Source organism: Uranotaenia lowii, chromosome 3 (assembly GCF_029784155.1).
Source record: "Uranotaenia lowii strain MFRU-FL chromosome 3, ASM2978415v1, whole genome shotgun sequence".
NCBI classification, from domain to species: domain Eukaryota; kingdom Metazoa; phylum Arthropoda; class Insecta; order Diptera; family Culicidae; genus Uranotaenia; species Uranotaenia lowii.
The window spans coordinates 286,071,581-286,098,588 of NC_073693.1; the positions used below are offsets into that span (position 1 = coordinate 286,071,581).

Genomic DNA, 27,008 nt, shown 5'->3' on the forward strand with positions numbered 1-27,008 from the left:
TTTTCGGAACAAACTGGATCCCTTTCCTGCATACCATTCTTGAAAGTTTTTTTCTGTAATGACAGCATGCAAAATCTGGCCAAAATATCACGGGATGGTCGTGGGATTGAATGAACGGTGAAACTCATTTTGGAGACACTCTTTTTGGTATTGTTCCGACGCCATTGTCTTATTTATGACGAAAAACTTTCGTTTTTTGCCTTACCTGGAAATGCACTGTCAAATCAAAAATATTCGTGCAAATTTACATACGTGAAACTGACAAAATTCCAGACACGTGGATGCCAAGAACTTCCAAATTCGTCCACCAGGAGCGCCAAAATAAGAGCAAAAGTTTGTTCCAATTGTAAATGAAGCAAGCTTTAATCAAAATGTTTAACGAAAATAAATTCCTCAAATTGAGATTTCTACCTTCCACTAACAAATCAAACTATACCTACTCCTTTGGTACTTCTACCGGTCCGCTACTACAAAAGTCCAGAGTTCAGATAACAATTGCTGTAAGAATTTGAAAACAGATTCCAAATTAAGATCGAAGCACCCTTTTCCACATAATTGATTGATATGCTTCTTATCAAGCCTATTCTACAAGCCCGAAATTAAGCATTTAACATAAAAAGCGATAGATGATATCAGAACTCATTATCATCAATTAAAACAGCCTAAAACAAAAGTCAGAAGAAAGAAAAACTAAAAATTGTTTAACTGAAAATATGATTTTTGTGATGATTTGGAGTTTGACTGGACTGAATAGAGTAAGAAACCTAGACTTATAATGAGTGGTAAATAAATATTTGTAAGTATTAAATATAAGTTAAACCGAAATATTAACAATGTTATTGCAAAATCTGTTTCAAAGATCCAACCCTTTAAGAAAAATCTCACAGACTTAGCAGTTTTCCTCAATTTAAACATTTTCAAAATGTTTTAATTTCCGCAATTTCCGCCCAAACTTATGTCTGGATTTTCGCAGTTGTTTTTATTAGTTTTTCAAGAGTAAGTCTTGATATAAAGTTTGTATAGAAAAATAATGCCCGAGAAATTGGAGAACGGTTGTCATGGACCGAGTGAATTTTAGGAATTATGTTCGTCAAGTTATGTCGTGAGACAGTATACTATGTAAATAAAAAAAATAAAAAAATAGAAAAATGATAAATTTGTACTGAAAAACATTTTTTCGTGTATACCATAGAACTTAGTTATTTTTTGTGTTTGCTCTTTTTCTAAATTTTGCTACAAATAATTTCATTCAAGGCAAATTTGTAAACTCGTTTTCCAGACCAAAGTTTGAATTTTGTCCAATACAAATCTTCAGAAGAAGTTTTGTATTGGTGCGTGAAAACGTATTTCACGATGTATTTATAAAAGATATTAATAGTGAAAAAAAAACAGTAACTTCTTTTTTTTTATAAATTGAAAGTATACCCTTTTCTAAGTCATTTTCAGGCAAAATTAAAACATTTGGTGTAGGAATCCCCATAGGTCGAATCACGCTCTGCCTGACCTCACTGTTTTTGACACGTCGCGATTCCTGTTTTGATTTCTTATTTTCCAATTCTACACGCTGAGGAAACAAAAATTTGGGTCCTCATTTAATTTTCACTCAAACATTTTAAGCAAAAGTTTTCAGCTCAATTTAGGGATCTAAAAAAATTTTTTGAAAAGGAAATAAGTTGTTAGGAAATTATATGTATTGAAAAAAACATCGGATTTAAGCTTAAGAATTAAACTATCCGACGTTATTTTTATTCCCCGGAAATATCGTATAGTAAAAGTTTAGAATAGTTCAGCCTTTTTTCAGTATGTTTACCGGAGAATTTTCCTATATTGGATTCTTCTGTCCCTGAATAGTGTTGTCGTACAAGTATGTGCATTTGTTTACAGCTTCCAGTCAAATAATACAAGAAACTTCCGGACAATCGATTCGGCACATTCGAATTCTCTTGAAGCTTCTGGGATCTTTTGTTTCAAGTAGAAGCGCTGCCCCAGAATATTCAATGCAAAACGGATTGGTCCAGAAGAAATGTGTTGAAAAATAGGGTTTAAAAAACATGTTTTAATTTCATATTTTTGTAAGTTCAGATGCATATGAATACGCACTTTGAAAAAAAATTCAAATTTTTTTTATGATACCACTCATTTACGACATTTTTTAATTTTGTTTACCGAAGAATAAATTCAAATGAATCCCAACAACTGTTTTTCAAAACAATCCAAAAATAACATTAAGTTAATAGTAAATGTACTTGCACTTAAATTCGTACATCTTCGGCTTGATTACATCAATTTTACATTTCATTTTCTCATATTGAAAGTAAACTAGATTACTATGAATCATTTCAGCTTCCATTTTGCTTAAGAATTGTAGTACCTACTGTTTATTTAAAAAAACACGAACGATAAATATTTTCAATAGTGAAACTGTTGGACACAATCCGATATGCCGTTTAAATTCAGAGAAAACAAGTTAGTGATTTCTTATATTAAACTTTCATTTAAAATTGCAGTTGAGAATCTCTTTTTGATCTTAAAATTTAATAGGCCTCAATGAATGTCGTTTTCTAGTACCGCCATCACACTATCTACGGCTATTAAGGAAAGCTCCAAGATCTTCGCCGACCTTATCCCTACGGCAAATGAACTTCCATCCGTCCACTCCCATAATCGAAGGGAAGCGAGAGATAGAAATAAAAGGGCATTCATTCAGCACAAATAACAAACAACTGAACCGAACCTAACCTAAACCCTACATTCAAGTTAGTTTAGGGAGGAGGATGCATCCAGCCAAAGCCCAGCAGAAGCCGCTCACTCGCCCGGTGATGAGCTGACTGACTGACCAATGTCCAAAGTCGTTAATCTTCATTTGTGCCACCCATTTTGCATTCCCGAGGTTTACAAATAACGGTTTTCCCCGCGCTGAGGTACCAAATGGTAGTTGGATAGGTAATCCTAGGAAGAGCTATAACATCCTCGAGCGAATCCGCGCGCCCCGACTTGATACTTCTTGATAAAGAAATCAATTGAATGAGGGCCCGGGTAATTCACTTTCACTTGATGTTTTCCGGACGCTTTGGCCCGAACGACCAAAGCTAGTCGTGGAATGTCCAGGATCAGACCCCAGCCAACGTGCAGTGCCAGTGGTCGTGAAATGTGACGGTCATTAGAATTTAAAGGCATCTGCAGGGAATAAATTCCACTTCAATGGGGAAGGTCAGTCACTGAAGAAGCCGAGATGTGGCATTCGATCGTGCTACGAGGCCACCTCCAGCGGCTTCCCAGTATGGGAAGACCCGCCACTTCACTCGGCCGGCGAATGTTTCAATTAAGACATGAACGAGAAATTGAGGTTGTAAAGTCGATTGGAACGTGCAATTTACTACTTACGTTCAGTCGATTTTCAAACATCATCAATTTAAAAAAAATATCGAAAATAAACGATAATCCAAATGCCTTTTTTGAAAAGTTGAAGGCCTTATACTTATTTAAAAAAAAAACAAATACCCCCAAAACAAACACATGCCAGCTCCAGTCCACACGTTAATCAAAACACCGGCCCAGTTCAAATTGCCCTTGTGTAAACTTTGCAAGTTCCGAACGATCAATCAAACTCTTGGGCCTGTTTGACTTGATTATTGACCACGCGAGACAGACTAAATATGAGGGCGTAGTTCCTACAATATACACTTCCCTCAAAACGATTCCGATCAATCTTTAGCGATCCCTTCGAAAAATCTCCCCGGATCGAGAAAGATGGATAATAGCGAGGCAGTCAGTCAATGGTTTATGCTGAACCTCTTGAAACACTGACATTCAATACCCGGTGCCGGTGCCAACTCGGAAGCAGAAATATGTAGGCTTTCTTTCATCCCCGGGGAGATCAATGGAGGTTAAAAAAAATGGTTCCATCCACATGAGACGATTAGTAGCGCCAACACATTCCTTTCTACGGTGTGGTTTCACTTTCGAAGGGCGGATTAATGGTTCGGATTGTGGTGTTTGTTTATATGATTGTTTCAACTTTTTAAAACGTGTAGTTCTAAATCAATGAATTGGTTGAAATATTGTTTATGAAAATTGTGTGGGACTGGATTTATATCTTGAAATTATTTCGGAAGAAATAACAAGTTTTCAATTTGACACTCCTGACTAAAACCAATCTATCTCTCTTGTTCGCCAACCGATTTTTACAAAATTTATAGTTTAAAAACCTTGTTATACATCTCAAATATGCTCTTCATACAATATTAAGTTAGAACACTTCAATTTTCCGTTATTCAAAGTATAAAAAACAATCTGAAAAAATGTGCTTCGGAAAAAACACCGCAGATCAACTATGAAATGCTCCAAAAAAATTCACTTTGTGTCCAAAAAAACTGAAGCTAGAAGCTATACGTTGCGCATAAGGATATATATTTCAATTTGATTTTATAAAGATCGTGAACACACAAAATTTAATATAGTTGTGTAAAACTGGACATTCCAATCAGTGAACGGTCCAAATTGTTTAAGTCACACCAGATAAATTTTGAAAAGAGGACTGGAAAGTTGACACATTTCGGCACATTTTCGCATCATTAGATTTTCAAAATACAAAACACTGATTTTTCGACAAATTTTCGAAGTATTAGTTAATTTGTAATTTCTCAGATTTTCTAACACTTAAATTCAACTTTGCACTGGATTTTGAGTATGGGAGAGTGGGGAATTATGGGCCACTTTTTTTCGTTGTTCCATAACTTCTTTATTATAAAAGATAAAATGAAAAAAAATGGTATGGTTTTCTACATTTTCAAGGTATCATAAGTAATTTTTATTTTATTTTCAATAAGTTATTTTCCCTTAGTTCTGACTGTTTGAAAAAAAGTAATATTTTTTGGATTTTGAAAAATGGTGGGGAATCGTGGGCCACCAAATCCAAATTGACCAAATAACATGCAAAGTTTATGAGTTGACCCAAAACTGTGATTTCCTAATTCATTTCGTTATTTAAAAGCAATTTCAGATGATGAAATAAAAAAGAAAGCTGTGTATGATCGCATAGATTTCAAAACCTGGCTCGCGAACGTTTTGGCAAAATTTCTTATATAGGATGGACAAAATATTTCCCATAACTCTTCATTTGGCATAAGAAAACTTTGCAGATAGGTAAAACGTATTTTAAGTTCTGAATGTGTAAAAAAACATAAAAATATAGGTGATTCAAAATGTGTGGCCCACGATTCCCCACAAGCTATGATTAGCAAATTGGTTGCGTTTGTGTGACTTATTGATGTTTCATCAAAAATTCCTTTTCCACGTGAAAGATCATGACAAAACTAAGATCATAAGCGTATGAGCATATTTTTGTTATGCACTTTAGGTTCCCCATCGATGAAATTAGCGGGTGTTTTTTTAATTATGTAAATAAATTTTTCTAATTTTTTTTAGCTTGATAAATAAAAGAAGCATATGATGCGTATTTCAGTCAACAACATATGGGAATACATGCTCACGCAAAGCGACGACGATGACAGTTGGTTTGAGATTTTTATCTCAACACACAGCTGAGATATTAAAAGTGGCCCACGGTTCCCCATGGCCCACGATACCCCACTCTCCCCTACATTAATGCATGCTTTCCGCAATAAATTTGTATTCACTAGAAAGGCAATTTTATACCGGTTTTAGTGGTTTTTTTTTTCTTCGGACAGGAAAAGCCCGCTGGAGTTAATTACATAAGCTCAGCGATACTTTACCACTTTTTGCATTTATTGTGGTCATGAACACCACTAAGAACATTTTCAAACCCCTTAATCAGCGAAAAAATTGAAGAGCAATAAAACAGCTTTGGAACTTCATGAGCAATTTTAAATAGCAACAACACCTTTAACTCTCAAAAAAAAAACTTGAAGCCTGAATATAAAGATTAAAACACTTCTACAAAGACCTACCAAACAGTAATTTCTAAAAATTCAAAACGCTGTGACTTAAACTATTTTTACCAATTTTATCTTGCTGAATTACTTGAAGAATCTAGTTAGAGTTCCTAGCACTTTATTTTCATCAGAATCTGTCTAATATGTCTCATGGCATTTTTTGAAACCTGTATTTAAGGTCAAGTCAATATACATTTGAAAAAAAGTTTACTGAAGATTACACTGAGGTTTATGAAGGAGGAGAACAATAAATGACCAATGTAAACTTAAAACAAAGCTACACAAGCACATATTTTGTGTTATTCGTCTATTTATTATGTGGAATAATTCTATCCTCCACCACTTTTATAAGCTTTCTGATGAAAATCAGCTGGCACGCAGCTACTATTTGGACATTTCCTACCAAAAATTACAAAATAAGATTTTATATGAGACAAGTTAAGGTACCTACCTATTTTGCACTTGTTTTTCTCGACAACATCAATGATTATGAGAATTGAGATGAATGAGACATAATGGGTGATTCATTTACTTTATAAAAATCGGGTATTTTTGCCTGAACCAGTACTCGTGGTATGAAATGGCCGATAATAAATGAACATTTAACACCAGGAATAGTTTGTCTGATGATAGCACACAAACACTTTTGAATGCATGGACGGAAATCGATGAAATTTTCAGTAAAGTTTCCTAGTAATGTGATGTAAACGTGTACAAAATTTGTTGGCAATCTGTCAAGTGGTTTTTGAGCTAGCATCCAATAATGAAGTATGTAGAGAAAATTTGTTGGGCAGGATAGAGAAAAATCCCGAAAAGTCCCAAGGAGACTTAAAAACAGCTGGAAATCAACTTTCAAACCAAATTTATAAGTAAATCGTTTAAGAGGTGAGCTAAAGTTTGAAAAAAAGTGAAGATGATTGACTTAAGGAATGTGAGAGGTTTTTTCAAGCTGAATCCGAAAATATTTTCTGACTTCGTCTAGGCCTGACTTCATTTCTACAAGGTAGAAAAGCTACCTACCGGTAAAGTAAACAGAATACGGTGGTCAAATCGTGCGCAAAAAAATTGGACTGCTAGTGGGGAGATACTTTAGTAATGGACAGCAAAACGAATTGTTTAGCGGTCACCTAGTTTTCAACCTAAAACTTTTAGTTGATAAGTCTTGCCTGTATTTTCCGGAGATAAACAAGAAGAAAAATTGAGAAATTTAATGACTAGCACTTGAGGACACTGACGATCTGTATAAACTGCTAATCAGTCAGTGTTTAATAACGATTGACACAATGAATGGCTAAAATTACAAAAAAGACTGCCTCCAAACGCGACCGTTTTCTTCGCAAAGCACTTCAATAAGTAGGTCCCACCAAGTTTATACTGCGTTTAAGTTGGATCTGAAATCGTGCTATTACGCAACAACTGTGGTGGAGTAATAAAAAGTAAAATATGTTATTTTTGTACCGAAGGAGGACAATCGGTTGAATTATTTTGAAGATCAAGCTTTAGAAAACAGAAACTTTATCAAAAATAACCTTGACATAAAGAAAAGGATGGTTAATAGTATGCATTATAGATGGCGCACGTGTTGCCCAAATTTTAAAGTCGAAAAACTTCTTCATTGGACGCTATCTCAAAAACCACTAGGTAGAACATCACAAAAATTTGCACATATGAGCATTACATCATCAGGAAGCTTCGCTGAAAATGCATTTGCACTGAAAAGTGTTGCTTTTTTTTCGAATTCTCTCCTTACAGTGATCATTAGCTTCAGCACAGACTGATTCCTGATAATTTTGCCCACGTTTTTCCAGTCTTTTGTGAATTTTCGATAGAATCTGCCGGCTTCAAATGTTTTCTCAAATACGATTTGTTAAAAACCCAAAAGGTGCTGAAAGGAAACAGAACTTTTTTGGCCACATCCCACACTGAGGCAGTCTTCCTAATGGCGTTAACACGCCTAGCTTATCGGTCCAAAGTTTTGTCCGACCGATGCACAGTGCGGTGACCAGTGGACAAAAGTAAAAAAAAATTAGTTATCGTACATTAAATTCAACTTTACCAATCGATTGGAAAGAGGTTGGAGTTTCATGAAAGGACATGCTTTTGACATAATTTTGCTTCCTACACGCGCAGCATTGGTTCAAAGTCGATGCATAAAGAAGGTAAGAAACAAATTTATTTTTTCGAAAACATATACTTTTTTTGAAACTTCTGTTTACCGTTGACAAGTTTCGCAGCAAATTCAAATTCTTCGTTCTACAAGTTTAAGATTTAAACTCAACGCATGTCGTATTGTGTTTTATGAGTGAGAAAAAATCGTTTTTGGTCTTTACAGCTACCTCTGAATCTACCATTATTTTTGAAAATTTCATCAACAAAAATTGCTCAATTTCAGCTGACAAAACAAATTCGCGTCACAAGACGTCACTACCGTTTTACACTCAAATGCTAGGGAATATCATCCTGAACACCCGTTATGCTTGCTGAATTGCGTTTTTGTTTTGCGCTAACAGAGATATGAGCAGTTTACGGAGGGTCATTTTCACGCCTCAGGAATGATTTTTTTCGAAAAACAACCGCTGTGGTAAAGCGAAAACCGAAATCAAGTGAATTTTTCATCTTGAACTTATCAGTATTATATTTTAAAAAATATTTTGAATAATAATGGATTTTTGATATGGTTGTGGCCAAGGACTATAAAAATCGCTCACTCATCGAAACGCACATGAGAATGCTTCGCCGCCGGCTCGCTATTCGTTTGTGCTCAATACAATCACGAATAGCAACACAAACGATTCTACGATGGCGGTTTGTTTGTTGCTCGTAGTACAAAATATTCATGAGCGAGTCTCAGCAACGGGATCACGAGAGACTCGTATTTGCTTCGTGAAAATTTAGATACCAAGCTTGCTGTCTGTTTAGGGCAGAGATGCCAATATGCCTGATTTTTCAGGGATTGCCTGATATTTCGAGGCTCTGCCTGACAACCTGAAAAGCCATTGAATTTCCCTGATTTTTCAAAAAATGCCTGATTTTGCCTGATTTTTGCGAATGTGATGAAAAATGGGTAGTAAGGAACTAAATTAGGTACCATTGCTGAAGTTAAAAAGCGAAAATGTGGCTGAATGAAACCAATCGAAAGATTCCCATTAATTCATATCTTAAAAAGGGAATGTGTTAGGGCCAATTCCCGTTAAATAACTGGTTCGGAATCACAGCAAAGTTCCCAGACGTTTGAGGGCTCGAAGGTTAATTATACACGGCACTTAGTTGGTGATAAAATCACGAGGGAACGTTTATTCTTAAGAACTTAACTCAACGATACAAAACAATAGTGGACTGTATTAAATTCCAACCGACTGACACGGGTGTTTTATTGGTTCTGTATTTTGGTCTCGCTGTTAACCAACAGGGCTCTGCAATAATGGGTTGATACAATTGCTATCGGTCATTCCTTTGCCTATACTTCTGCACACACGCACTAATCGTTGTCATCAATGCAGATGCATGTGGCAGAGATATAGCAAACGATCGTAGGTACTTGTGGCTGAGTGATGAGCAATTATCGGTACTTGATACGTTCGCTCCCGCTGATGGTTTTTGGCGCGAACAGAATGAAAAGGAATCTTTCGGCTTTGATTCAGTAGAATTATGCAACCAAGTAGGCCCACAACACAGGAAAAATGTAGAGTGATGACAAAAAAAAAAAAAAAAGGTCATCACTTTTAGAGGAATTTCCGTTACTTATGTAGCCTGATTTTGCCTGATTTTTATTTCACCAGTTCCCTGATTTTTGAAAATATATGTTGGCAACCCTGGTTTAGGGGAGTAAGTACGTCAGTTCAAAAGAAAAAGAAAAAGGAATCTTTCGGCTTGTCCTTTTCAGAGACAAACCGTCCGTACCGTCCGGGCACCGGTCGTTTGAAGATTGGCTTGCCCTACACAAGTGTACACTGTTGCTGTTGATGTTATTGAAGTTCCTTCAAGCTTGTAGCTTCAAAAATTGACGGACATTCTTCCGTAGGAAGCAATAATAACATCACTAGCATGAAGCAAATGTATTCTTTTGGCTCGGCATATTTGCCTGAAAAGAATAATAACATCACTAACATGGATTGGCTGTACCGGCCGTATACACACTGTTCTTCTTTTTTTCAATTCCTGTTGGCCAACGCTGTTGGAAGCCAATACGGCTTGGCGTCAGTATTGTTGCTGTTAGTGTTTTTTAAGCTCAAGCTTCGCAAAGGGACGAAGATTTTTCCACGGGAAGAAATAATATCATTACTAACACGGCTCATGAGCGGGTTGGTAAATATTTTCACGAGCCAGCTCGCTGCTACGCAATCGTCGGGTTGATGCTCGACTTTGTGTGCGAAGAGGGAAGCAAAGTAAAACGGAATCAGGAACCTTGTTCGTGTTTTCGTTTTGGTCGGGATTGATTCGTGAGAACAGGAGATTTTCGCTCACACCTCATTCGCGTTTCACGACATTTTTATGAGCAAAAATCGGAGCGATGCAGGTTCCGTCGCTCGTTTGAATGAGTTTTTCAATCCTTGGTTGTGGCTTTGAAATCTCATTGAAAAATTATAAGAAGCTTTGTGGTTTGAATTTTGAAATATTTTGACCTAAGATCAAGCAAACATCGGCCAAGTTCCCGTGAATACCGTATTCGCTTGAAAAGGAAATTGTTGTATTCAGTTATTTTCTATGTGTAACATTATCAGTACCAAACTTAATCGTTCATGAAAGCAAATATTTGACAGATCCAATGGATCTTTTATGAGAAAGATTGAAAATCTTCAAAATATGGGTTTTTTGAGTCATGGATTTTAAGGCTTAAAAAATCAAAATTGAGACAAAACCTTCAAAACACAGTTTTTCTGACGTATTTTCAATAATTGAACATTTAAACAAATATTCTATAGAATTATAACTGTTTACAACTTTTGTCCATCGGTTCTATGGGATCACCGCACTGTTGTGAAATTTTGGGGATAAGTAGTACAACATTTGTGCATGATATTTTTGCTGTTTTTTTCGGGAAATGCTTCTCATTTTCACAAAAATTATGAAAACTCACGATACCCAGAGTTTTAGGTAGAACGATTAACAACAACAAACTCTATATCAGGGATGAGCAACCCGCGAGACCTTTTTGTGCGGCCCGCGAAGCTTTTTTCAAATTTTTATACCTTAACTTTTTCTACAATGGGTTGTTCGGAAAAGTTATATGATTTGATCAATTATGCACTTATCTCCATCTGCCCCACAATCATTCAGATTGTTAACTTTTTTCTGGTATTTAAACATTTATTATGTTCTGTTCAAGGCATTTATGCAATATTGTTTATTGGCATAACGTAAAGTTCGTTTTTTTTTATTCAGGATACAATTATCTAAATTATTTAACTTCTAAAACTTTGAAAAGCAAAATTCATTAAGAAGAGACGGAAATTGGTAGCTACACATGATCAAAAGAATTTCGAAGTCCGTTTGGAAGTCATTATTTTCGTTTCAAGCAAAAATAAAGTTTTATGACTTCTATGATTTGCTCAGCGGATAAATTTTTAAAAAATATTTCTATCCAATTCGGCAAAAAGACTTGTTATGTGAGCATTCAAAATACTGGACAAAAATGTAAATCAAATCCTTGTGAAATATTTTTCATTTCTGAATGATGAGCCTGGGTAAACAATTTTAAATTAGTTATTAGTTCTTGATAAAAATAAAAGATATCTGAAATTAAGTGATTCGACCCAACAGGTCTTTGACGATTATTTGTTTTTAATTAAGTAATCCTATCCCAAATATATCTAGATAAGGTTAAAAATTAAAAACATCTTGATAAAAATTCTAGAATGAAGAATGTAGTTTTGAAGATAGTTGTTTAAATATGTGAAATTGAATATTTATCTGTGATTTCGACAACCTTGCTCAAAATCTCAATGCAATGATCCAATACAATACTTCAATTTTTGACACGAATGCAAAAACGTTGGTAAAGTGTCATAAATAAACAAAAAAAAATTCAATTTAAAAAACGGGGTTTTTACTGTTTGTAGGAAAAGAAATCTAGGTTTTGAGCATCATTTTTAATCGTGGGAAAAAATCACAGAAAGTCAATAGGCGGTTCAACGTCCAACGCTAAGAAGACGGTGGTTTCACACTCTAAGTTATCACTGTGGTAAGCTCCATAAGATTTTCAAATGAAAAGTGATGACGAATAGTACCATCAGTTTTAACAAGAATGTTGTAAGAACAAATGGTCGTCAAGAAGTACTATTAAAAATGGAGATAATTTTAAGATAACAAAGACTTAGTGATGTACCTTTTTAATTTCGAGTATTTAAAACGTCGTGTGGAATTTTTGTTTTTGAACACGTGATTTCGTTTTATCTTTCTTTTTGAGATTTGTTTTCGCAGAAAATGTGTAGTTATAAAAAAGTGACGTAAAGCTCTACTAATTATAAAAAGAAATATTTTAAGTGCGGTTCGCCAACAAGATTTCAAATATAAATTGGCCCGTTGGTTCAAAAGGTTGCTCACCCCTGCTCTATATTATATATCTTCAAACATGAATAAAATAAATATCTTTGAATTATTCAAATTAATGAATACATATAAGCACCAACATGTGAAAAGGGTATGAAAGACAAAGTAGACAAACCTGTTTTCAATGGATTCAAATAGCCCAATATAAGCTCTACTTAACACAAAAATCGTTCTTAGTTTTTCAGTTTTCGTAAGATTTATAATGCAGCTTGAGTAAATGATCTAAAAAATTTAGAGCTATTAAATGACATTATTCTCACAAAGATTGTTTTATACACCCTTTACTCCACAACAAAGCAAACGGTCTAGATGCAAAACATTAAAAGGGGAAGAATGCGGAAAACTATTCTCTCACTCCTATTGCGAGAACCATAAGCCTTTGTCAAAAAATAGGGGAAATTTTATCTCCATCTCGCTCACACATATGAGACATACAGTACAAAGCAAAGGGTGTATAAAACATTTAGACGAATTTCATACTCCACCTAGGGTCTATAAACGATTGCGAGCTATTTTTTCATGATAACACCGTCGTTTCGATAAAAACATATTTACACGCAGAAAAATATATTTTAGAAATTAATAAGATTTCGGCCAAAAATAATAAAAATTTTCGTTGGGAAAAGGCACAAATATATTTTTGGCCACACTGAATAAAAGTATCGTTTTGATTTAAAGTTATCGTTTGATTAAAAACGAAATACATCCTTGTTATAAATGATCCATCATACTTGTCAAAATAATAAAATTTTGGGTAAAATTCATAAAAAAAATTTTAAGCTTGAATTTAAAAATAGGGGGGGGGTTAAAAATTAACAATAATTTATTACTTGAATAAATTGATTTTCGGCGACTTCAGTCACGAAAAAGTCTTAAAACGATTTTTATTTCTTCATCCGACGTTTCGGCATTTATTATGCCTTTTTCAAGGAGTCTATTAACATAACAAAATTAATGATGTGTTTAAAAAGGTGTTACAATAAATGGTGTACTTACTGAAATTTCTCGTTTTAATTGTCCAAAAAGTTTTTTGAATCTGCTAAACTGTCTAATCGGGAAATGTAAGTCCAGTTGTCTGTGGTGTATAACAAAAATATTCAAAGTTGAGCTTTCTACTTGCATGCAATCTTCCTTGAAATCTGTTCTACTTACTATTGATCTGGTTGCGATGGATATAACACTTTGCAAGTTTTGAAAACGAAAACGGATATAAAATGATTTGCAATATTTTGGATGTTGTTTTTCACTTAGCCACTACTGATGTTTGTTGTATTTTGTGTGTTTGATGTATTTTGTATGTTTGGTGTATTATTATGTGTATTGGTGTGTTTTGGTTTGTTTTTGATGGAGTTGAAAATGCCGGCGTAGATGACACTGAGCCCTTCAGTATCAGTCTTCTTATTGACCGTGTTGCCATTCCTCGCGATGTGACACATTTCTAATGTTTGTAGACCGGAAGTGAAATTGTGTCGATCAATTATTCTCGTGCCGTTCAAATCAAAAGAGTGATCGTGTTTTATGCTGTGATGAAGTATTGCAGTTTGTCCATTTAAATTTGCCATTCGCGGGTCCTCTTTATCCACTCCTTCGCTCCGCAGTTTGTCTAACGCCTTTTTGTTCGATTTGTGTCCGCCAATCCGTTCCTTGAGTGTGTTTGTTGTCATTCCAATGTATTGAGAATCGCAGTCATTGCAAGGAATCGAGTAAACGACGTTCGAAAAATCGTCCTGGTGTACCGGATCCTTTACTTTCGTAAAAATCTGCTTTATTTTAGAAATCGTTTTCGTAGGACCCGCGAATGGCAAATTTAAATGGACAAACTGCATTACTTCATTACAGCATAAAACACGATCACTCTTTTGATTTGAACGGCACGAGAATAATTGATCGTCACAATTTCACTTCCGGTCTACAAACATTAGAAATGTGTCACATCGCGAGGAATGGCAACACGGTCAATAAGAAGACTGATACTGAAGGGCTCAGTGTCATCTACGCCGGCATTTTCAACTCCATCAAAAACAAACCAAAACACACCAATACACATAATAATACACCAAACATACAAAATACAACAAACACACAAAATACAACAAACATCAGTAGTGGCTAAGTGAAAAACAACATCCAAAATATTGCAAATCATTTTATATCTGTTTTCGTTTTCAAAACTTGCAAAGTGTTATATCCATCGCAACCAGATCAATAGTAAGTAGAACAGATTTCAAGGAAGATTGCATGCAAGTAGAAAGCTTAACTTTGAATATTTTTGTTATACACCACAGACAACTGGACTTACATTTCCCGATTAGACAGTTTAGCAGATTCAAAAAACTTTTTGGACAATTAAAACGAGAAATTTCAGTAAGTACACCATTTATTGTAACACCTTTTTAAACACATCATTAATTTTGTTATGTTAATAGACTCCTTGAAACAGGCATAATAAATGCCGAAACGTCGGATGAAGAAATAAAAATCGTTTTAAGGTTTTTTTCGTGACTGAAATCGCCGAAAATCAATTTATTCATTACCCAACCAGTCGATAAAAATTTTACTATTTATTATTTGAATTCATTTTTGTTTCAATTCAAATGAAAGCAAAGTTGTTATGGATTTTCGGATGAATAGAATTCGGTTACAATTTTTTGTTTTTTGCATAATTTATTCAATACAAAATCCCCTTTTTCATTGGGAAGTCTTCATGTTTTGCTTGGCACGTTATGGTCAACATAATTCCGCCAATCGCTTGCCTTGAGGAATAATTAACCCACAGCTGTAGGCTGTAGCTACTGGATCAATACAAGGTTCCATTTCCTTCCTGAAACAGCTTCGTATGTTATAGTCCGACTTCGATCTGTTCCTTAAACATAAAAGAATTAGAATAAGTACCTCACCCAAACTTTAGTTTATGATACAAATCTGTTAGATGAGCGTCGAGATAATACGTAGTGTGTTATTTGTGTCTGTTAGATGAGCTGTGGAACAAATCCGGAGGTCCCGCCGCACCGTCGATGGAACCGTTCGTATGAGAAAATTTGTTCAGTTTTTCCCACTAATTTTTCTTTTGTTTTTGATTTCTTGGCCTACTAAACGATTATTGAAATAAACCGATTTATGATTTCGAATTAAACCAAATTTTATATGTAAGTAATAAATAATGAGTGTGTAAAAATTACAAAATTTTATTGTTATTTCCGATCGATTTTTTAATGAAACCTACACAAAAATCTGCATCGATATTGTAAAATAAAATAATAAAACGTTTTGTTGAAACCAACCTCCTTTCTTTTTCCACGTGTAAAATGATCCTACGCACCGTTTTGATCATATAGACTTGCAAGATTCCTCGTCAAGTTTAATTAGCGATTTCTCGAAACGTCATAAATGACCATAGACCCTTTTTACGTGTTGGTGCTGATATGAAATGTGTTGAGACTTACAGTTTTCGGATTTGGACTAAATCCGTCTTCTCCGTCGACACAACCAAAACACATTGTTTTGGTTTTCAGTTTGTATTGGTCAATCCCAGCAAACATTTTTGTAGGTATATTTCTCAACAACTTTGTTATACGTTTCATATACATTATCAAATGATCGTATGAAACTCGAAAAAACCGCATTTACCTACCAAAGGGGAGGCAATATACATACGTAGTAAGAATGCAAGAGAGTACAAGTTTTTTCTCTTAGCGCGTGCGAACCGTTGCCAGCGACAATATTTGCTTCTTCTGTCATTGGGCAATTCTTGCAAATACACCATCTGATTTTTATCAATCTGGTTGCACTGCTGGTCGCAGAGAGAACATCAAAGCTGTTCTCTCACTTATCTCACGCGGGAGAAAAAAAGGAACGAAATCATCTTCAAAATCTGCAAACATGGCAGACTTTTTATCATATCCGATTTAAACCATTAAATCCGAGTTCGAGTAACGATTTTTACGACCTTTTACATGCGTTAGTTGGAATTACGATTCACAATAACGTTTTTAATGAGTTGAGTCATCATTTTTAACGCGATTTCATGTTTGCTGGGATTCGTCTATTGAGAACAATAGCAATTGATCTTCGATGGCTGTGATGATAGGTGATGATGGTAAATACGGGACAAATGTTTACATCATCACACTGTAAACTGAAATTACTCATACTGCGATTAGCAGTTATACTGCAGTGTTGGCAGTTAATAATGAGTAGAAATCGCATTTCACTCATTCAGAAATGAGGACTTTCCCGGTAAGCGAATTTGAAGAGTGAAAAGTGACAAATAGTTATCGTTAATGTAATGTGTACACAGTAAACGAAAATTACCGAGTTCGGTAATTTTTTTTACCGAAATCCTAACATGTTTAAATCGTTAAACTGTTCGGTAATTTTTTCGGTAAAAAATAAACGAACATCGGTAAATGAAGAATCGATTTACCGATGGTCGTTTATTTTTTACCGAAAAAATTACCGAACAGTTTAACGATTTACACATGTTAGGATTTTGGTAAAAAAAATTACCGAACTCGGTAATTTTCGTTTACTGTGTAGCTATTTAAGGACTTGACGAACAAACTTGAATAAAGATTAACTTTTTTCCACCACTTAAACCTACGTATTCAACAAAATGAATAGCTGATTTTTGCCAGTTTATTTAAACGGATTTCAACTTAAATTTTCATTAACAAATATGGTCATTGTTGTTCTAACGAGTGATTTTGATCAATTTTTATACGTAGGTTTAAATAAAATTCTGCAATTCAAGGTGTATTAGAAATTTTGTAGATTACTTTTGAAGCATGCGGCTGCAGGGATATCATGGGGCTCCTGTAATTTTCTTCGATTATTTCTTGTTTATTTTGAGAAGGTCGTGATGATTTATCTGTTGCACTAGCATAGAAGAATTTGTCTGAATATGGAATATTCATACTTTGATTGTCTAATACTCTATCAACTTCTAACGCTCCAAACCTCCTTTCAATTCTTTTAGTATTAAGAAAGCTCAGGTATATGAAAAAGATGCATGCGATAATCAGCTACAAGCTCTAATGCGAGGAAGCTTACCCTCTACCTACCTATTCAATGTTCCTGCCGGTGGAACTGTGAAGTTTTCAATGACACCTACACCAAACGCCCTATTCCTGATATAAATCTAAAAGAAAGCAAACGAGGAAAAGCAATAGAGAGTTGAAATTGAAAAAAAAATCCTTGGACAAATGGCGTAAACATAGAGCTATCGCAAAAACAGCAGGGCGGAATTCCACCGTTCGCACGCCGATAATCGCGAGTTGGGGGCATCACCGATCCTAATTGAAGGTGTTTTTTTTCATTCCTCCATTCGTGTTGGAGAATGGAGGCTCTTTCCTCAACAGGCAGGAGGTTGATATCTTTGACACGTTCTTATTGAGATCGCCCGAAGGAGATGCCACTTTTCGTCGCTTTTATCCGCTTCGGTGTTATTTGTCCGAACGCGTTTTTTTTTGCCGTTTGCAATAAATTATTTGGGTTACTGGATTTGCAATACTTTGGATTATTTTTCAAAGAAATATGCATTCTTATTTTCCAAATCTGAATTTTTACATTTTACTTTGCCATACTTCGTGGCGGCGAAGCCTAGCCGCTGAAATCCGAACTGTCGACGAGAATCTTGACTGGGACCAGGTGAAGACGCTGGCTCCGGATCGTCAACAGTGGAGGTCTTTTACCACGGCCCTATGCACCGGAGGATCGGCGCGGGATCATTAAGTAAGTAAGTAAGTATACTTTGTAAGAGTGTAGTTTCAGTTTCTTTTCGCTACCGGATAAAAGTAGGTGTTTAATTGAAACGGTTATGGCCCAACCTAACGACATGTTTTTCCTTTTTTTTCCAATTTCATCAAAACGCATCCGAACGAATTCACACCCGGCAAACACGAGTCAACGTGGTAATTATTCTATTAAGCCATTTACTTTACCCTGTTATCATTTCGACTGCATCAGGCGACTAGTTTATGAGACCTAATGTGTATAATTCAGCAAGGGAAAGGAGAGACAGCCATACACACATTAAGCCAAGGTTATGTGTAAGGAAGCCCAACTTTCCGTAAAAAGTTCAACTAGATGCGATTAATTGCATAGTTATTAGATAAAAAAATATAAATTAAAAAAAACTACCTTAAGATCTACTCACCGTCGTTCCAGACAGCAACTAACCTAGATCTATTCCATATTTATTTCCAGGTCGGATTGGCCCCAACCAAGTATCATTACTACCCGCACAATCAGCACATCTACTTCCTACCGGAATGTGCGATCCAACAGGTAAGTTACCAACTTTTAATCTTCAAATTAAACACTATTTCTGAATTTTGGAATTTAATTACTGAACGCCCACGCGCAATAATAGGACGTAGCCCAGAAAATTTCATAATTAAAAAAACGGTATCAATTGAAGGTTCAGACAGTTTTAGCGAATCCAACACGGCAACAGTCTTCTAAATCGGTGCTCTAATCAAGTTTTGTTCCAGTCCAGGTACGAACTGATATCGCACCACGCTTCGGGACCGGAACCGAGATCAGGTCTCGTCCAAAATTGGGTCATTTCATAACCTAGAGAGCACGTCTTCTTCGAAGAAGGAGGCAATAACACAAGTATCAAAATCATATCGAATTTCATTGTTTTTTTCTCGTTGTTGCCATAACCCCAGCTACTAAAATTGCGTCAAAATTGTTTCAGTTTCGTTCATGTGCCAAAAATTACACGTTCAAATCTGGGTTAGTAATGATCTGTTCGGGATAGACAGACGAAGAAAAAAACAGCCAGGAAATTACTTCACACATTTATGTAGTTGGACCATATCGGCGCGATTCCGTTAGGGGCTTCGGTTCAAATGGCAAACGGCTACCGTGAAGAGAAGCAAAAACAATTATCTACTGTAATTGAAACCAAAACAACGAGTCCGTACCAACTCTGAGATATAGGTACAACTTCAATTGTTGGCACTGGAAGTGAAACGAAATTTGGCAATATCATACAAGTTAAGCAACGGAACTTAGCGATATCAGCTACCCGAATCGGATGTGGTTTTTTAAGCCTTGCTTCATGTAGAGTACATCTGTACCAATACGTGAAAAGGATCTATCTCCAAAAGTAAACAAAAACCATTTTCAGTACCCCGCGATAGGCCTACATTTGCACTACTTAACGGTAAAACCCTTTTGAGAAAATAATATTCCGTTACATTAAAAACTCTATTTGAGTAAAGGATCTATAAACATTCTAAAGCCAGAACTGCCATAACTTGAATATACACCCTTTACTCCGGAACCATTTTTCGCTACTACTCCGCAAACAAACTCGAAATAATCAATTTAACTCTTTATTCAACATAAAACATAGTTGCAAATGAATGCGAGCTTGTAACTAAAGCTAAAAATAAGAAAATAGCAAAGGGTGTATAAACAGGATAGACAAAATGTTACGTGAAGTAGGTTTTATCTACGATAGCGCGTTATTTGTTCATGAAAATTGACATTCCACTATTCTAACATATAGAGGATGCTTCTAAAAATCGTTTGTCTTTCATAAAAATCAAAAATTTCATATGATGTTTAATTAGCGATTTAAAATAGGTTGTATTTTTTTCAAACGCGTTTTTCTCGATATGCCCTCATGGATATAGATCCTTTTTGTGTGTTGGTAAATATTTGACACTTTATTCAACATGAAAACATAGTTGCAAATGAACGCGAGCTTAAAAATAAAGCTAGAAATGAGAAAATAGCAAAGGGTGTATAAACAGGATAGACAAAATATTACGTGAGTTAGGTTCTATCTACGATAGCGCGTTGTTTTTTCATGAAAATTGATATTCCTCTATTCTAACATATAGAGGATGCTTCTAAAAATCGTTTATCTTTCATAAAAATTTAAAAATTCAAGTAATTTTTAATTAGCGATTTAAAATATGTTGTATTTTTTTCAAACGCGTTTTTCTCGATTCGCCAAATATGGAGATAGATCCTTTTCACGTGTTTGTACAGACATGTTTATGTTCAACCATCTGATACCAAGCCATTTTTGGCTTTAATTAACATATGTTTTTTTTGTTTAGACAAATCCCGTTCTATAGAAAATCCCAGGAAAACATTTGCAAATTATTATAACGGATTAAGAGTTTTCACTTTATCGCTCATCAACAACTGGCATGTGAATACATTGAAATTAACTAAACTAATTTTTGACGGTCGCCATAAAAGAGAAAAGCTCATTCACATCGTACACAAGATATTTCAAACAAACCAGAATTTATATCAGCTCATCCAGTGAAAAACTGGTGACTAGTGAGAATCGAAGGGCCCACCAGTCCCAAGATTATTAATTTATATTTTTCTATGCAGCTTTATTAAGAACTTCTCAATAAAAAATCTTCATTTATTTCAAATAACATTTTCACTGAATTAAATCATACGATAGAAGCGATAGAAAAATATAATAAATTTCACAAATATTGTCCTAGGACCGAATGTTAAAAAGGTCACTAATAATAAAAAAAAATTGTTTACATCATATCGTAAAATATTGAATGTTTGGGATTAGCGATATGAATATTTTTCTTTTCAAAGTTTTATGATTTTTAATCCAAAATCTGTTTTCAAGATTTTCGAGCAAATCAGCACCCATCTGCCTTTTTTGAAAACCTTTTTGAGATTATTTGTAAAAATAATGTACTAGATCCAGTTCAGCATAACGATAGGAAGTTATTGAAACATTTGTTTTGAACTTTAATATGCATTTAGAAACATATTAAAGTTCATTGCGTAGAATGCGAAAAAAATCATACACATAAGAGGATTCAAAATTTAAAATCTTTAGTTTACATGCGATTAAAATTTCAAACATAACAAATCTCAAGCAACCAAAAGTTAAATTAACTTGAATGAATGCTTTGAAAGTTACATATTGGCTGACTAAGAGAATCAACTGCGCAAATATCTTCAGTGAACTTTATATACTCATTAATGAACTCAAAAATTGCAAAAGTGATTAATAAAGGGTGATACGGTCAAAATTTGGTCAATATCAACTTGACGTATTTCTTTCAATTTTGCATTTAAAAATCCTGAACACCCCTCATTTTGAAGGTGTGTGTGTAGAATGTTGCTCCTCTTTTGATTTTGGAATTCACTCTTCAGTTGTCAAAATGCCGTTCAAGGAAGAAGAGCAGCGTATCAAATTTTGCTCGCGCATCGCGAAAATCCGAGCTACTCGCACGCAAAGCTGGCAAAATCGCTGAAAGTTGCCAAATCAACCGTTACAAATGTAATTAAAGTGTTTGGGAAACGTTTGTCGACAGCCAGGAAGTCCGGATCGGGGGGAAATCGAAAACCGGAAGCCGCTGAGACGACAAAGAGAGTTGCCGGTAGTTTCAAGCAAAACCCTAACCTCTCTCTCCGAGATGCCGCAAATAAGCTGGGTGTATCGTCTACAATCGTGCATCGAGCAAAAAAACGAGCCGGACTATCGACTTACAAGAAGGTAGTGACTCCAAATCGCGATGATAAACAAAATACGACGGCCAAAGCGCGATCCCGGAAGCTGTACACGACTATGCTGACGAAGTTTGACTCCGTGGTGATGGACGACGAAACCTACGTCAAAGCCGACTACAAGCAGCTTCCGGGACACGAGTTTTATACGGCAAAAGGAAGGGAAAAGGTAGCAGATATTTTCAAGCAAATGAAACTGTCAAAGTTCGCGAAGAACTATCTGGTTTGGCAAGCCATCTGTACCTGTGGCTTGAAAAGCAGCATTTTCATAGCTCCCGGGACTGTCAACCAAGAAATTTACGTGAAAGAGTGTTTGAATAAACGTCTGCTGCCTTTCCTGAAGAACCACGGTTGTTCCGTAATGTTTTGGCCGGATTTGGCATCTTGCACTTACGGTAAAAAGGCCATGGAGTGGTACGCTGCCAACAACGTGCAGGTGGTTCCCAAGGACAAAAACCCTCCCAACACGCCATAGCTCCGCCCAATTGAGAAATACTGGTCTATTGTCAAGCGGAACCTTAAGAAGACCAAAAAACTGCTAAGGACGAGCAGCAGTTCAAGGCAAACTGGCTTTCTGCGGCGAAGAAGGTGGACAAGGTGGCTGTACAAAATCTGATGGCAGGGGTTAAGCGTAAGGCCCAACAATTCGGATTTGGAAAAGGGAAGCCTACTGATAATTTTTCCTGAATTTTATACTAATTAAACTTGAAAAAGAAATTTAATTTGATTTTTTATATAAACGATTCCACCGATTTACACGCGTTTTCCCTTGACCAAATTTTGACCGAATCACCCTTTAGAATCTAGCAGCGAATTGAACTCGTTGAAGTTAACTGAATTTTGGAGCTACAGCTTGACTACATCTTACGATTACATCTGACGATCTAGCCTATTGGTAAGGTGTTGGAAAGATAATCAGAGGAGTTGAGTGCTAGATTCTACGGCAGAAAACGCTCATAGTGCCCCTATTAATGGTGCCTATACTGCCCCAGGTGAGGGTTCTCATTATGCCCCTTCAGTGACTGATTTTCAGCTTTCGGCAAAAATCTTTAAAATACACTTTTAAATGTTTCATCTACTTTTTCAAGTTTCAGCCAGTTAGGAAATAGACTTTTTTGGGTCTTAATATAACAATGATGTAACTAACATGTTAGAGCTGTTTTCTATGGTTGAATAAGCGTATTCCTTAATGTGGCCATTATGTCCATTTTTTCCCTACTAAATTTTTCAAATTCAAGTCCAACCCCAACGTTCGTGATCTCTTTATATTTCCTAAAAGAAATAGTTTAAGTTATTTATTTGGGTTGTGTATTTCGAAACCCAATCTAGAAAAATAATCCACAACAACAAAGAAAGTAAAAAAAATGGTGAAAATCCTTTGGCAAAGGACATTTTGCTGAAAAATTTAAAGTACTATTTTGTCAAGTATAAATATACATTAATACTGAGGATGAAAACTTCAGGCTAATTCCTTAATAAATAAACCATTTTTCAATATATTTAGTTCATATTTTGATGCATCTTGGTAAGATATTGGACATCTCATCCGTGATGAGATGTTGCATTAAGTTCGATTCTCACATTATTATTTTTTTTTTTTTGAACGACTATTTAATAGGATGAAAATCTCATAAAATATTTTTCTGGTTTCGCTTGAATTGTTTTTCTGGTTCTTAACAAGTCCTACTCGTCTTTGACTGTCTTCTTGCTCTTCCGAAGTTCCCGCTTCATTATTGCCCAATACTGCTCCACCAGGCGCAGTTCCGGACAGTTTGTCGAGTTCACGTCCTTTGGAACAAAATGGACATAATTGGCCTCATACTACTCCAGGACACTTTTAGAATAGTGGCATGATGCCGAATCTGGCCAAAATAGCGGAGTTTCCTCGTGCTGCTGCAAAAACGGCAATAGGCGCTTCTCGAGGCACTCAGATTTGTAGATCTTGCCATTTACTGTGCCCTTTGTCACGAAAGGCTCAATTCTCAGTCCGCAAGAGCAGATTGCCTGCCAAACGAGATCTAAGATTTCATCTTAGATTTTTCGTCAACATCGAACTTGCTCTTGCAGGTAAAAAACTCCAACCCCGGAATAAGCTTAAAATCGGCTTTATATACGTTTCGTCGTCCATCACACAGCAGCCATATTTTGTCAGCATCTTCTCGTAAAGCTTCCGTGTCCGGGTTTTAAAGCATGGATCACTACAAATCTGGACGCATTAAAAAGGGTCTATCTCGGAGCTATGTAAACGTAATAAAAATGTTTTGTGCTCAAATTGTAGGATTTTTAATGCACTTTTAAGGAAAAATAAGAAAAAAATTATTCTGATGTTGTTTTGATGAAATTTCGTACTTTTCGTCGAGAACCACTCATCTAAGTTTGGACACCCTATTCACTGACCTCAGCGGCCATTCACTGCCCTCAGCGGCCATTTTGTTCCACTATCTCTTCATCTCTGTTGCTTCCCGAGTCGTCCTACCATTCTTCTTCATCTTCTGATTAACAATTGCTCAAAATTTTTCGATAGGGCGGAATTGAGGGCAGTTGGGTGGGTTGACGTCCTTTTCTACAAAATCCACCAGTTGGCCCGGTACCTCTTCGCTGTAGTGGCAGCTAGAAAAATCTAGCAAAAACTTTACTGGTTCTTTGTGAGATCTAACAATAGAAAAAACACATTTTTCAGGCACTCCTCCTTGTACATTTCGGAGTCCATGGTCTTGTTTTTCACAAAAAAAATTCGGGGTTTTTCGGCCGCAGCTCCAAATATCTTGCCAGATCAAACACTTTTATGCAAAGTTATTTGCAAAAACGAATTTGAACTTGATGGGGACGTCACTCCGACCAGTGGTTTTGTAAAATTTTTGGTCAGGAAGCCTCCTCAAATCAGATTCCGCGATTTTTGAACCAGACCACATCGGGTTTTTGAACGTGGGTGTCCAAAATTAATTTTCGTCTCGCGGCTTCTATCACGTGTAACTTTTTTGGAACAAAACGAATCGTAATGAAATTTTCAGCACTGATAGAGGAAACCTTTCCGAACAAAGTACTGTCAAAAAATTCCAGATCCGACAACTAGGAGCGCTATGATATAATAAACAGTGCAAGATTTCTGATGATCCATGCTTTAGCCGTCGATTGTTGCCGCACATCGCGGCTTGGGAAGTTCTGTACCTCGTACATGTGTATGCTCTCTTCTTTGCATTCTGGACGTAGCTCTGCGACATGCCGATCTTTTTAGTCAAATCACGGCTTAAAACGTTGGGATTTGCTTTAGTAATCCGCTTCACCGTTTCCTCCATCTTTTTGTTCTGCGGTCTTCCTGCTCCTTTGCCGTGGTCCAACGTCAACAGCTTCTGGATCCGCTTCAACACTCTGGAGACGGTTTATTGGCGAATTTTCAACATATTTCCCAACTGCTGATGCGACAGGTCAGGAAATTCCTGGTATTTGGAAAGAATTTATTCTGTTGACTCGCGTTGGTTCACCTCCATTTTCGTTGGATCGAAAAACACGACTTCGACACATCAATGAGAAAGTGTGCAAAATTTGGTTGATTTTTACCCAATGGTAAAAAAGTTATGAGTTGTTGAATGTGTCGCAATAATTTCGTGTTCGTCCTTTAAAACTAAAAACGCGATTTCTATAGCATATATATTGAAATATTTAGAAAATATAACTTTTTTTGAAAACTTTTCAATCCACCAATAAGTCTATAAATTTCAGGCTACATATAAACGAAAAGGTAATATGAACAAATGGTTTATTCGAGTTTTAGAATCAAAATGGCGACATCGATTCCTAAAAACTTCTACATCTCATAAATCTGAATATCCGACCCAGGGTACTAAAGAGGTACGAGTTTCTTCAGATCGAATATCAACGAACCAATTCTGGTCAAAACGAACCGCTGCGTGCTATGTGCAAAACATTCAACTGGTTTTCCGAGTTAAACGACTTTAACGTCTCTACCGGCGTCTTCAAGACTTCAATAAGAACGTCAGAATCGCTTTTAAATCTAGTGAATCTTATAAAAAATCAAGCATTTTAATAGTATAAGCATAGCGAAAGGGAGTGTTAGTTTTAAGCTTCATGAAGACAAGGATGTCAGATGAATAAATATTAATAATAATAATAATGATAAAAATATCGTGATTTTCAGAAACAAAAAATATTGAAAAAAATTGATTTACTGGTTGTTGGAAAGGAAATATTATTTTCATATACCTACATACAATCGTCCAAAATTCTAGAGGAATTTCAATTTCAGTTCAAACCTGAAATATTGTACCGGGCTTAATCTTGGACCCAACAATATGATAGTTCAACGGTTTCTGCGATATTGCAGTTTGAATGGTAGAAGCCAAAAAGTCAAATTTTCGCAGAATTGCTGTATCTCATTCGGATCACAAATATTTAAAAAATGTCATTTTTTTGTGAGACAGTTGTTTGTTTGGTTATCGATCGTTTGAAAAAAATATGAACGAAAAATATTTTCAGATTAAAATTTTGCGAAAGTTCAAAGTTGAAGTTTGAGTGCACACTAGACTGCCCCAAAATTTGTATGGGAAATTTCAAGCTTGTGAAATGTTATACGCTGCAGGCTTAAATTGATCCTAGGTCTAAATAGTACGAGATCTCATGCCAATTTTGGGCTAGATCGGATCACGGGAAGGGGTCGCTCAACAAGTCTGAAGTTTGTAGGTCAAAAAGTATTCGTGGTTAACATTTTTGACTTGATTATCGGTCGGATTCTATAATCCGTTTCGAAAAAATGGGGTGAACGTAGAATCGAATTTGACCTTTATTATAAATACTTTTATGGTCACAAGAACCTTTTTTATTTGAGATTATTTGTAAAAACAATAAACACGTACTAACCCCATTTCAGCGTAACGTTCCGAAGCTATTAGAACATTTTTTCAGTTAATCGTGTAAGCAAATTGAGTTTATTGCGTACAATTCAAAACGGTTTATATCAGAAGATTCAAAATTTAAAACCCTTTGTTTTGAAATTCGGTAGAAATATCGAACATG

At 35.7% G+C, this 27,008-nt stretch overlaps 1 protein-coding gene across 1 annotated transcript in view; it reads left to right on the top strand.

The window, feature by feature from the left end:
* LOC129754729 (uncharacterized) overlaps positions 1–27,008 on the top strand; it is a 410,546-nt gene that overhangs the window by 320,513 nt on the left and 63,025 nt on the right. Inside the window, exon 3 of the mRNA XM_055750944.1 lies at positions 18,669–18,749. Within this exon, the coding sequence (XP_055606919.1) occupies positions 18,669–18,749 (81 nt within the window). The remainder of the gene's footprint in view (positions 1–18,668; positions 18,750–27,008) is intronic.